Consider the following 13,066-nt stretch of genomic DNA (forward strand, 5'->3'; position numbering starts at 1 on the left):
CCACAAGAAAGGAGGAAAGATAAAGAATGGGACTGTGTAACTCAGTGAAATCTAGCATGTTCAACAATTGTGATAAAATGTACAAATGTGTTCTTTTACGAAGGAGAACAAGCAAATGTCAACCTTGCAAGGTGTTAAAAATGGGGAGGCATTGGGGGAGGGATACAATCAATGTAAACTAGAGACTGTAACTAACAGAATCATTGTGTTATGCTTCCTTTAATGTAACAAAGGTGATATACCAAGGTAAATGCAGATAAGGGGGGATAGGGGAGGCATGTTAGACACTTGACGTTGGTGGTGTTTTCTGACTCTTTACTTTGATTTAAGGTTACTTTTCCTTTAGCCACTTCCTAGCTGTCATTTTTTTTCTTCTTTCTTTTGCCTCTCTACCTTCTTTACTCTCCCTCCTGCCTTGTGGAAGAAATGTAGATGCCCTTATATAGATAGTGGTGAAGGTGGTGAACACATAAATATATGACCATACAGAGAACCATCGATTGTTTACTTAGGATGGAATGTTTGGTGTGTGAACAAAACCATCTTAAAAAAAAAAAATAGGTTGATGACGAAACCTCAAGGGCAATATACTGAGTGAAATAAGCCAGACACATAAGGACAAATATTGCAGGGTCTCACTGATAAGAACTAATTCTAATATATAAACTCATAGACATGAAATATAAGGTACCAAAATACAGGACGAGGCTTAAGAATGGGGAGCGGTTGCTTAGTATGAGCAGAATGTTCAAATAGGATGAACTTAAATGTTTGGAAATGAACAGAGGTGTCGGTAGCAAGATGTGAGAATAACTAACAGTGCCGAATGGGGCATGAATGAGGTGGAAAGGGGAAGCTCAGAGTCATGTATGTCACCAGAAGGAAAGTTGGAGGTCAAAAGATGGGAATGTATAAAACTGAATCCTATGGTGGGCAATGTCCATGATTAACTGTACAAATATTAGAAAACTCTCCCATGAACCAGAACAAATATATGACAATACAACTAGAAGTTAATAATATAGGGGTATGTAGGGAAGAAATATATACCTATTTCAAACTATATACTACAGTTAGTAGTATTTCAACATTCTTTCATAAACAGTAACAAATGCACTATACCAACACTATGAGTCAACAATTGAGGGGGGTTGGTTAGGGATATGGGAGGATTTGATTTTCTTTTTTTTTTTTTTTTTCTTTTTTCATCTTTCACTTTATTTCTTGTCTGGAGTAATGAAACGGTTCTAAAAATTGAACAAAAATTAAGTGCGGTGATGGATGCACAGCTGTATGAGTGTACCAAGGGCAACTGATTATACACTTTGGTTCTTTGGATAATTGTATGGTATCTGAACAATCCCAATAAAAATTAAAAAAAAAAAAAAGATGGTACTGTGAACAGTTGATTGTACGCTATGGATGATTGTATGGTATGTGAATATATATCAATAAAACTGAATTAAAAAAAAAACAGTGCCCACTGACATTCTCTGTCCCTTTTTCTGCTTTATCTTTTATCTTTTTCCAGACTTATTTGGTATTATATATTAAAATATATTTATAATCTTTTCCCCTACTAGAATGTAAGCGGCTTGCAAACAATGGCTTTATCTGTTTTAGTCACAGATGCCTGACTTGTAGCAGGCCCTCAATAAATAGTTGCTGAATGAATTCTCACTCAAATGTTCATTAAGATCCTGTTCCTAGCATAGTTCCCTGCACTCAATTGGAAATCAGTAAATATTTGTTGACTTCATTAATTCTCAGACTCAGATTATATAAGAACCCATTTTGCTGAATAACTAATGTGAGCATTTTGTACTTTTCTTGGTTGAGAATGAGAGATGGAACTTCCTCAGACCCTAGGAATGTTTCTTAGCTGCCTGTCAGCTTGGGGAATCTGCCCAGCCTGTATGCAAGGGAGTAAGCCAATTTGTACTTCTGTCTTAACTGTGATACATAATATTTTTTCTTTTGAAAAATGAACAATGTAAAAGGAAAAATCTATTTCCCTTTCAAGCTATGGAGCTTTTGTAGTTGAAAGTCTTAGAGGTGTTATGTTATCTTATCCCTAGATGAAAAATCCCCTTATTCTGCTTTCATATTTTACTCTCTGGACTGTTACAATTTTATATTAGAAGTATCTGTTTCTTTTCCTATAACCCTAATCATCTTTCATTTTTATATTTTGAACAGTGTTATTTACTTGTCTACTACACCAGCTGGCGGAATGCCAAATCTTTTTTGACTTTTGGCTTAATCTGTCTATGCAACATGTATCTCTATGAACTGCGCAACCTCTGGCAGCTTTTCTTTCACGTGACTGTGGCAGCATTTGTTACACTACAGATCTGGCTAAGGCAAGCCCAGGGCAAGGCTCCTGATTATGATGTCTGACACCAATCTTCAGATGTTTTACCTTGGCTTCAGGGGAGAAAAGAAGAGAACATATCTTAACTGCCACTGTGATGAAGAAACTATTCATCTCAAATGAGAAGCTCTGCTTTCTTTCTCTCCAACTATTCTTTTTGTTTTAAATCAGCATGGCATGCTTGTGACCACGCAAGACCTGCCAGGCAAACTCCTCTCAGAAGAATGTTGGCCTTGACATTATTCAGAGGAGGAGAAGGAGAAGCTTCTCTCTGCGGGGCCATAACAGTGAAAGAACAGTCAGACACATTGAAAGACTTGGCCAGCAGTCCTGAATCCTTGCTGAAGAGTTCAATCAAAAATTGTATGTGGCACTTACTCTGAAGTCCAAGCAGGAACTCTGCAACATGGGTTTGCCTTTGTGAGGCACTAGACCAAATAAAAAATGCTGCAGCAAATTGGAAAGTTTATATTTAGAACAAATGACTTGCTAAATATCAGATTATTTGCACATTTACAGTACCATGGGTTCATGCGGTCCAGGGTGGTGTGGATTTTTTTTTTCTTTTCCTTTTTATAATTTTGCGTGAGTCTTGACTCTGGAAATCACCTGATGTAGGAGAGGCTCATGCGGTGAGCTCATCTCTGGAACATCACAAGTATTGAAAAAACAATGATGTATGTTTCCTTTCTAGACCTCTTTTGTGGTTTCTTTTAAAGTCACTTAAACAAAAATTTGTTAGACTATAGCCATTGTTTCCCACACTTCAATCACCTGAGTACTACAGATACAATTATTTACTTAATAGTTGTCTTTTAAATCTTAAAGTATTTTAAAAAGAAACTAATTTCTACTCCAAGTGGAAAACCAGTTATCAGTTTTCCATAAATAAAAGGTTAACCAAAAAGTAAATAAAATTAAAATAACATATTGATATTAAATTCTAGCTAAACACTAATGCCTGCCAAGACTCTGAACTATAGGGCCTGTTCTTTCTTTGTTGCAGTGAAAGAGAGGTGTTACCCAGCACCAAAATAAGGCTTTCTCTGTGGGATAATCAGGATAGGAAGAAAATTGTAAAGGGAATAACATTTTCACTGTGATTAAACAGTATTTAATTCCATGCTGTGTACCACTTAAAATCATCTCATGACCACCACCAGTGTGGGTCCTGTACTCTGGAAGCAATGGACTTTATTAAATCAGAAAGTGACTTTTCTCCCAGCAGCTCTTGTTATTTTATGGCTTTCATGAGTTTAGCACCTTCTATCTGAGAGAACTTACTTGCTTTTTGATAACATTATAAAGATAGTTCAAGCAGTTACGAATTAATGGTATAGGAATCAGAGTCTGATTCCATTAGCAAAATCTACAGTTCTCCAGCTTGGCTTTGCAGGTCATCTTCATGAGTGATTTTCCTTTGTTTTTTAAGGAAAAGGTCCCAATCAAGGAATTCATAAGGTACTGAAATTTGATATTATCCAGAAAAACAGTGGCCATTAAATGGAATTTGTGTTACTGGGCATAGTGATTAACTGGAAGAAATAGTCCAGAGGGGGAAGTTATCAATGAACTGCCTTGTTTGCCTGAACCAGTATATGTGGGTATGTACAGAACTGTAAAATTTTGCTTAATTAGAACCATTTTGCTGTACTTTCCTTTTAGAAGAATGAGGCAAAAGGAAAAAAATTTATGATATCAGGGATTTATTAAAAACAGGAAACTCCAATTCACTCCAATTTCTGCCTCTACCAAGACCACACAGAAATTACTTATATTCTGAGAGATACCTAAGGCATTACATGATCCTAAATCATCAAAACAACATCGAATTATGATTGGCATTATGTAGTTACTGAGCCAGGAAAGTGTAGTGGTTCATTTTGGAAAGGTTTTCTAAACTAATGAATAAAACAAAAAAGAAAAAGAGTTTTCTTGTAAATAATCAGTTAACCGGGAAGTTGGAACATTCTGGTTAATTGTGATTTTGCCATATATTGATATATTTTAGCTCTCTCACCAGTTTGGTTCAGGGGCTACCTCCGTATCTTTGTATCGATAAATTATGTTTAGTATTTGGAACCATTCAGCAAGAACACTTGGAAACTCCTCACCAGCTATTTTTAAAGGCTTAATTTTGTTTTTGGTTTGTTTGTTTGTTTACCAGCTGTTTTGGATAAGGAGATGTTTACATCTTAATGTAAAAAAATGAAAATAGGTATAAATAATTTTTTATGTATAGAAATGCTTTCATTATTTGGTGTCTGCATCGCTAAGTGTTTATATAGCTTCCCTGCCTCTATCATCTGATTGCTAAAGAAACTGAATTTGGAAAGAGAAATTTTTGCCATGGATGTAGAAAAGTCCTTAAATTTTTAAGAAAGGATCCCTTAAGCCTCTGATGTGTATGATACTATTATCTTGCATGTGTATGCACTTCTACTTCTAAGAGGAAGTCTGCATTTACCTCATCAAAATTCCTTTGCAGTGTAGTGAAAGCAATATTAGCCCTCATGGGGGAAGAAACAAAGGTATACCGATATTAATACAGCTGAGCACATGCAACTTCTTATCTCCTAGCATGGAAAGTAATGAAGGCGATCAAGATTATATTCAGGAAATGTATCTGTTCTTAGGTAAAATCAAAGATTGAGGGCTTCAGTGAGTTCAGGCCTGCTGCTGTCAAATCAAGTCATATTTTATCTTTAGGTAGTTCTGAAATACTGCTTTCTCGTTAAAATATTCTCTGCTGAATTTGTTAGAGATGTTACATTATCTTAGCTCTAGATGAAACATCCCCTTTTTCTGCTTTCATATTTTACTGATAACTTTCATTTACATCCCCAAAGTAATTGCAGTTATTTGCTCACTTTTTTGGTCTGTACTTATCTGTATTTACACAAAAGAATTTGAAGCAGCATACCAAGAAAAGACATATAGAATGATGTTAATGAAATATGAAAAGAAAGGGGAGTAAAAGAAGATCAATGAAAATGGAAGGAAGGGTTAACAGATTGCTGTTATGGATGTAAAATTTGACTCTGGAACTTCCTGGCAACCAAGGCTAGATAGAAGACAAGTTATGAATTTCTCTAAGTCAAAAGTGTACCTGTTTCTTAGTGGAGACTTTTTCTTGATGAATTTTGGCAAAAATGTTCTCACTTGAGTGTTCTTTGAATGAACAAAATCCTCAATACATTTGCGTATTATGATTGTGCCTTTGATCTTTAACTTGTACCAGCTTACAAAGGTTTGCATTTCAGAGCGGTTTGGGTTTTGGTTTTTGTGGTTCAAAAAGGATTTTGTTCCCATAAGGAAGGATAGGGAATTCTTATCCTAAGCTAAAAACAAGTATCTGGTTAAAGCTTTCATATACATTTGAGACAAATGCTTTGTGACGTGGAGAATCTTTACCTAATTTTGGAGTTTTATAACATATAAAATGGATGTGCTGTACCTGGATTAGCATGTTTATTTTGCTTTAAACATGGTACTTTTCACAGTGGTATCTAGTCTGGAGAAATACGTAGTCTGTTTCTGTTATATTCTGTATGGAATCCCATTAGACTCCTGATTTATCAAGGCTTAGACCAGAGATTTGTCATGTGACCTTTAACCTTCATGTCACAGAAGTCCCTCTTCCTGAGGCTGGGTGCCCCCCAAGAAGCCTATTGTTTGGTCTTTAATCTAAAAGGATTACTAAGTAACTCAAGGACCTACTTTGATCTTTTGGATTTCCAGGGGACAAAATGTGAGCATGTGTGCTTGCATGTGTGTCTTTACCGTTCTTCTGGTTACTATTTTAACAGACTTTTTGTTCACTTTAAAAGAGCTATAGACCTCTCTCCAGTATGGTCTACCCTCCTCTGCCTCTCCCTGTCCCCTGCACCCGTTCCCCTAACATCTCACCCTACCCTCCCACCCCCACCCCCTTCTAGGAACCCAAGAGCATCTGCCCCCTCCCCTTTCACTCATGCTGCAACCTTGCTTCTGGCCATACATCCTGGTCCCTATCCACATCCCAGAACCTGCCAGGCCCTGCCCCTCCCCCTCACAGGTGTCCGTCTCATGTTGGACAAATCGAAGATATATTTATAGATCAATCAATCAAAGGAATGTGTACAAGAAATGAAGGGGTACAATAATATTGTCTGATACATAAATTCAAAGTTAACATCAAAACCCGTGAAGGGAGGAATGAAATGCTGGGTGATATCATTCATAGTACACAAGCTACCTGGTATAATGAGAGATGTCAGAATGTAAACAACAAGGACTTGATAGGAAATGGCCCAAAATAAGTCATAAGAGGGGTTTCAGCATTGGGACACCAATGCTTGGAAGACCTGACAAGCAGAACCCCCCACAGAGAGGTTAATATGGCTGCAAAAGGGCCCTCTCCTTTCCCTGGATCACCCTACATGCATTACCCCATGGGAGGCCCTCTAACACCAAAGCTGAGCTGTGGGCCACCTCCAACACCCTGGGGGCCTCTTGGGCTTCAGCCACTGCCTCCATCTCCACCATTTGAACAATCATTTTGACATTTGAAGAGGACCTTCAGCTGTGGTCAGCAGGCTGTGGCTACTATAATCTTAGAAAAGGCTTCAGATCTACATTAAGATATGAAGGATTTTCCTGCCCCCTCTCCTTCTGTATTTCATTCATGTTACTCCTAATAAACCTCTTATAGTCCTAATTTTTTAAAAAAGCGCTATAGTGAAGTGTGTGGTAAAAGAACAAATAACTTGCTTCAAAAGCAGTTACTATTCAGCCCAAATTGAACATTCATCCTTACCACAAATTATAGGTCATTTGTCAGGTCTCATTCTTTTGTCTGTGGTCAAGGCTTCTTTGTGTTTTTCTGCTTTGTTATCTCTAAGGAAATGGAGTCTTTAACTAAAAAATGCTGTGGTAAAATCAAACCTGATTCTTGGTTTAAATTGGCTTTGGTAAGAACCTGGTTACAAGTTAATAAAAGAAACCCTCCAACTCCGAAGATTATGAATGAGTTTGTGTGTAAGGGCTCTGTCAGCTGAGAATCTAACTCTTCTAGTATTATTTATTAGGAGTAGAGGTGTCGGCTTATCTTCATCAATTTTCTACAGCTGCTGTTGAATGCTGGCAGATTGCAGCCTCCTGTTTGAGCATTGATCTTTTCAAAGAGAAGCAGTATCTGTGGCTACCACTCTTGTAACATCTCTTTCTTGAGTGGCCAAGCTTTCTAGGTTGCTTTGTTTAGTAGGTGAAATCACAATTAACATTGAAATGCTGCGTGGTTGGAAGCCATGTGGTTTGTATCCTCTTTGCTTGTTAACAGTGCGTGGTGTTAACATGTGTGCATACAATTTTCTTCTGCATTGGCAGTGCTGGAGTGTGACAAATACTCTCAACACAATTAGGGGCTTTCAGATATTCAAGGAGACAACGGGCCTACTTCTCAGAGAGTTCCTGAAATCAAGAACCTAGCCTTAGGAATAGTACCGCAGGTTTCCTTAGCAACAAACGGTATTTTCAGCCCAGCCTCACCCACGGTTCACATTTGCCCTTTTCTCCCTGCATCCCATAGCACCATAATGCAAGCGTCACCCAGCAGAAAGCATATGCAGGCTCCATCTGGCAACAGGAAACAGGATTCACACATTCCATTTCTCATTTGGTCCTGGCAGCCCCTTCCCAGCTCTGCCTTGGTTACTTGCCTACTTTGTGCCAATACTTTTCTTTGTGGTGCGTTGTTGAGGACCTCACCTAAAGGCAAACAAATGGTATTTTGCCCTTGCACTTTGAATTCCTCCGTGCCTAAGACTATAATGATATAATACTGCCATTGAGCACTTTTGTGGACCAGCACTAGGTCCTCCTACATAGATAACCCTGTGATAGCTGGTGAGGGGGGCACTCTTTCATTTTCAGTTGAGGAGAAAGACTCATAGAAGTCAAGGAACTTGTCCTTTGTATGGTATCATAATAGTAAGTGGTGGATGTGGAATACAAACCTGGGATTTAGGTTAAAATGATTCAAAAGTCGGTGCTCATTCATCGGTGCCACAGTGTCTCTCAGAAAGCAAATTCTTAAGTGTGAGTATGCGTATTACTTAGTGGAAGCAGGTGGGCTCTTGCTGATACAGCACAGTGAGCACAGATGAAGCAGACATGGAAAGGGGAAATGGCCAAGTATAGTCATCCTCCCAGAAAGCTTTGTATGAGGGCTATTTTATAGCTGAAGCACCTGAGGCCTAAAGAAGTTAAGCAAGTTGACCACAGTCACAGTCTAACCCAAATGGTGGCACCAGGATTCAAATCCAGAGCTATCTTACTCAGAACCCATGCTCTTAACTGTATTTAATATTGTTAGATAACTTGGAAATATGATGAAATGTATTTTGGATTTAAGAGGTCTAACTTCTGAAGTATAGATGTCCTAGACTGAATAAAATAGTTTCCTAAAGTTTCTACATTTATAAGGATGGCATAGGACAGATGGCTAAGAACTGTGAAACTTAAGTGTGTCTTAGATGTTAGGGCAAGAAGGTATACATTTTATTATTTATAGTAAAACTAACTCATGAATTGATAATTCTGGATATCGAATGTTGAAGTTTCATTGGTGATTCATGTGTTACATACTTTTCCTAGCTGAAGGCCGTAATGGATCGGTTCTTTAAGTTGAAGTTTCATGACAATTCTGTTGAAAGTGGTCCCTCTATCTGAAAATATTAAACAAAAAATAAGAGGTAACTATTTGCAGTATAAAACAGCAATTAGGAGTTTGGATTCTGGAGCCAGACTCCCACCAGACTCCCAGCTCTCCCTTCTCCTAGCATTGTGACCTCAGGTAAATCACCTAACCTCTCTGCCTCAGTTTGCTCATATGCAAAATGGAAATAATAATAGTACCTTTCAACAAAGCATTGTGGAGGGATTAATTGGGTCAATACATGTGAAGCACATAGAACAGAGCCTGGCACATAGCGAATGCTATGAAAGTGTTGGCTACCATAATGTCTCTGTTTTTGGTGTTAAAATTATTTTAAAGGTAAGAAGTCCTTTAAATTGCAACCACTCTCCAATGTAATAATTATTGCACATAGCTTTTCAGAAATCACCAATTAAGTGATGATCCTGTTGAAATATCTGCCAGGCAGGTGCTCTGCACTGGGGGTCTCTTATGTGCAGATTTCTGAGAGGGGAACGGGACGGGGTGGGAGCAGGGTGCAATCTAAGTGAGAAGGGAATTGAGGGGACTCAAACTTGCCAAGTAACTGCTGTGTACCAGGTGCTTTTCATACTGAATGTTATCTAAGCTTAACAAAATCCTTCTGAGGAAAGTAAACAGGTATCTGAGGAAAGTTGTCCAGTATCATGCAACTTGGATGGGGTAGGCTGAGCTCTCCAGGGACTGCAGCACTGTTGAATGAGGATGGTACTTCTGGGAGCCCCTCCTTGTCCCGTGTGGCATCAGCATTTGGTGTCAATCACACTTCATTTTCTACATTCTAATTTGATCTGATGGATAGCAACTGCCCTAGTGCCCACCCCTCTGGAAGGGCCCAGCATTAGTGTCTGCCGGAGGCCCCGTGAGTGCATGTGTGCGTGTGGGAAGGCAGGGGTGGGGGAGGCAGCCAGCAGCCAGTCAACCTGTGATATCATACAGATCCTGGGGATGTGAGAGCTGATCAGCACTCTTAAAAAGCACAAAAGCAACATGGCTTTAGAAAGATTAATGTAAAGCAAAGCAGCCACCCAACACAAGAAAACAACCTATGTGAGCCAGGAGGGGAGTGCCACTATAGCAAAGTCAAAGTGGAGAAGCAAAATGTGCAAAATTGGAAAAATAGTCTAAGGATAACCGGAGACGCTGACAAAGTAGAGATTCCAGGTAGGTGCATGTTAGAAATTGGCTGAGCAAAAAAATAGCAGTGACGTCCCCTAATGGATTCCAGTGAAAATTCCTTAAATTCATGGACCTAATAGACCAGCAATATGAAAGGGACCCTGGGGTTGAATTTGCTCCCACCAAGACAGGGGTGGGGGTGACAGCTCTGGAAACTGATGGGCAGGTGAGGTTTGGGGGTTGGAAGTCCCCAATGGACAGGATGCCTGCCTACTTTACCCTCAACCCTAGATGAATTCTTTCCCTTCTCTATGGTGTTTCTCCCCTTCCCTTTGTCTTTCGGGACCTCTGCTTGCTCTATGAACCTAAACCAACCTCCCCCCACATCTCCCCATGCCATGGATCGGAGCCCTTGATGAGAAAGGACCCCTGGCCTTGCTTTCATGCACGGCTGCTGGTTTGGTGTCTGGAGGCAGACAATGCAAGGGCTGTTTCTGATTGGTTTGAAGGTGATCTTCCCACATATCCCCCTTGGCACAATGCTTTCATCTCATTTGTTTCTGTTTCTTTGGCTTTAAAATCTTAAAATCTTATTCGATTGTATTTATGCTTGGGCCGTACATGTGGTCTGGCACTTAAAGGTTGGATAGAAATCTACACAAATATTTAGAATCAGAGAATGCCAGATGAGAAAGAGCCCTCAAAGACCAGCTATACCGACGCCCTCAGTCAGCTTTGTTCTTGGGTCTGTCGTGTAAAGCAGTGACTGTGCAGGTGGGAAGGACCGAAAGGCAAGCGCTCCATAAATACCATATTTTTCATATTGAGACAGAGGAAAAACCACCAATGGACTTTTTTTAAAAATCCAGAAGAAAAGCGCACTATAGTAATTGGATCTCATTTCATGTCTTGTCAACCTTGAGGAGTGGCAAGCCCTCTGTTCCTGCCAAGATAGTCCGTACCCAGCCTTATGGCAGACTGGACAGAAGAGCCTGTGGGAATCAGAGCACCCTCAGAGGATATCTCCATCCTTTCTCCTACTGCCTCCTCCTGGGGAAAGGCATGAGTAAAATTGTATGTGGAAGCTCTTTATACACCCTGAAGTTCATCCAAATGGAGGAAGGTACTGTTCTCTGTCCTCTCTGCTTAGGCCCCTTGCCTCGCCCCTACATCGTCAGTAACCCCGGCCCTTCCACCCGTCCTTCTCCCGCCTGCACCAAGGGATGGTGGGCTTTCTGGTGGAGCTCGGCATGGTCAGGATGACCTAGGCTCTCAGTTCCCTTTCCCCCTGAAGATTACCTGTACCCTACTTGTTCTCTTTAGCACGGAGTTCTTTTGATTTAGAAAAATTCAAAAGCTGCAGGTTTTCAGGGAGTGTTTTTCCCTGCCAGTGTAGCTCTTTTGTTGAGGGGATAGTGAGACTGCTCTTCACTACTTTGAAACATTGTATCCCAGTGCCCAAGAATGCTTCCTGCTGTGTGATGATGATATGGACTCAGCATTTTTTTCAGGCTCTGAGCAGCTCATTTTCTAGGATTAGCAACGCAGCCAGATTGCAGTATTATGGAAAATACGGGTGCTTTTTCCTCTGGGCATCTGGGCATCATTTATAACTATATGCTGCTGAGGTGATGCTTTTGAAAAAGTTTTGTAAATGTATTTATAGCTTTGAAAGTCTTAAAGCAACCTTGATACCTGGTGAATTTTAGCTTCAGCTTCCCAGATGCACCAAGATTCACTGTGCCTTCTTAATTTGTTGCTAATGCCACACTGCAGTCAGATCATCACCATGTTGGCTGACATCTGCCTGGGTTTTGGTTTTAGAGGTGCTTGCTGTGAGTAAGCATTGAGGTGGTGTTTAAATGCACCCCACATGTCAGTGGCGTCTTTTCTAATGAAAGTTTTGGTGATTAGCATTCTAGGTATGGGTAGGCTTTTGGTAAAAAAAAAAATATATATATATATATAACCTTATAAGGGAGAAGCAAATATGTCCTCTGGGATTAGCTCAATGAAGACAGAGAAAGGAAATTTATGAAGGTTTTGAGTTACCGTCCTTTGATGTACTTGTGTGCACTGTGTGTGTGGGCAGAGGGGTGGGGGGTGGGTTCATCAGGTCTGCTTGAGGGTCTAGTCTTCCTAGCCATAATAGGATGGGAGTTTTTCAGGAGTTGAGGTTCCCATTAGACCAATCAGCCCCTCCAGTTTGACCTTCCTGACCAATTGGTCTTCTTTTCTAATTGATGTACCCTCCCATCACCACCCCCCGCTTGAATTTCTCAAACTTCTAGCTGTATAAAAGTGCATCTTGCATTATGCACATTTGAAACCATGATGGTGCCCATTTTCTTTGGAACAGGAGGCCTGCCTATACTCAGGGCTGCCATGTGTCCCCATGTGGCCATTCTTTCAGGGAAGTCTTTCTCACTGGTTCCTTCATTTATACCTGTGTTACACTTAATTTGCCCAAGCCCCTCTGGTTTTTATTTCCTGAACCCAAATATAACTCTGCATTCAGTGGGGGCAGCAGACAGGGACTGCTGAAAAGGGGCCCTCCTGCTGTGCCTCCAGCTCCTCCTCCTGCTGAAATTCTGGAACTCCTTAGAAACCCAGATTAGCTTCTCTTCTGAGAATTGAGCCACCCACTCTCTCCTCCACTGTCCACACACAGAGGTAGGCCCTCAGCAGCCAGACTTCCTCCATATAGCTTGGCCCCAGCCATAGGGGGTTGAGCCAGAGATGGATGGATGTATCAGTTTCTCTTGAGAATCTGTGGGAGAGACTGGGGTGGAGGGGGTGGAGGGTGGAAGCTTGTAAATGGTAGGGCTGTACCGCTGCGGTTCCCAAAAGTGGCTGGT

The 13,066-nt window shown here is 40.4% G+C and overlaps 1 protein-coding gene across 2 annotated transcripts in view; it reads left to right on the forward strand.

Moving 5' to 3' along the window:
• The window catches only part of SEC22A (SEC22 homolog A, vesicle trafficking protein), a 121,541-nt gene extending 118,472 nt beyond the window's left edge, over positions 1-3,069 (forward strand). For both annotated transcript variants that reach the window (XM_037836983.1, XM_037836989.1), the window contains exon 7: positions 2,200-3,069. In XM_037836983.1, coding sequence (XP_037692911.1) covers positions 2,200-2,400 — 201 coding nt within the window. In that variant the 3' untranslated portion in view covers positions 2,401-3,069. The remainder of the gene's footprint in view (positions 1-2,199) is intronic.
• Positions 3,070-13,066: the final 9,997 nt, after the last annotated feature.

Source organism: Choloepus didactylus, chromosome 1, assembly GCF_015220235.1.
Source record: "Choloepus didactylus isolate mChoDid1 chromosome 1, mChoDid1.pri, whole genome shotgun sequence".
NCBI classification, from domain to species: domain Eukaryota; kingdom Metazoa; phylum Chordata; class Mammalia; order Pilosa; family Megalonychidae; genus Choloepus; species Choloepus didactylus.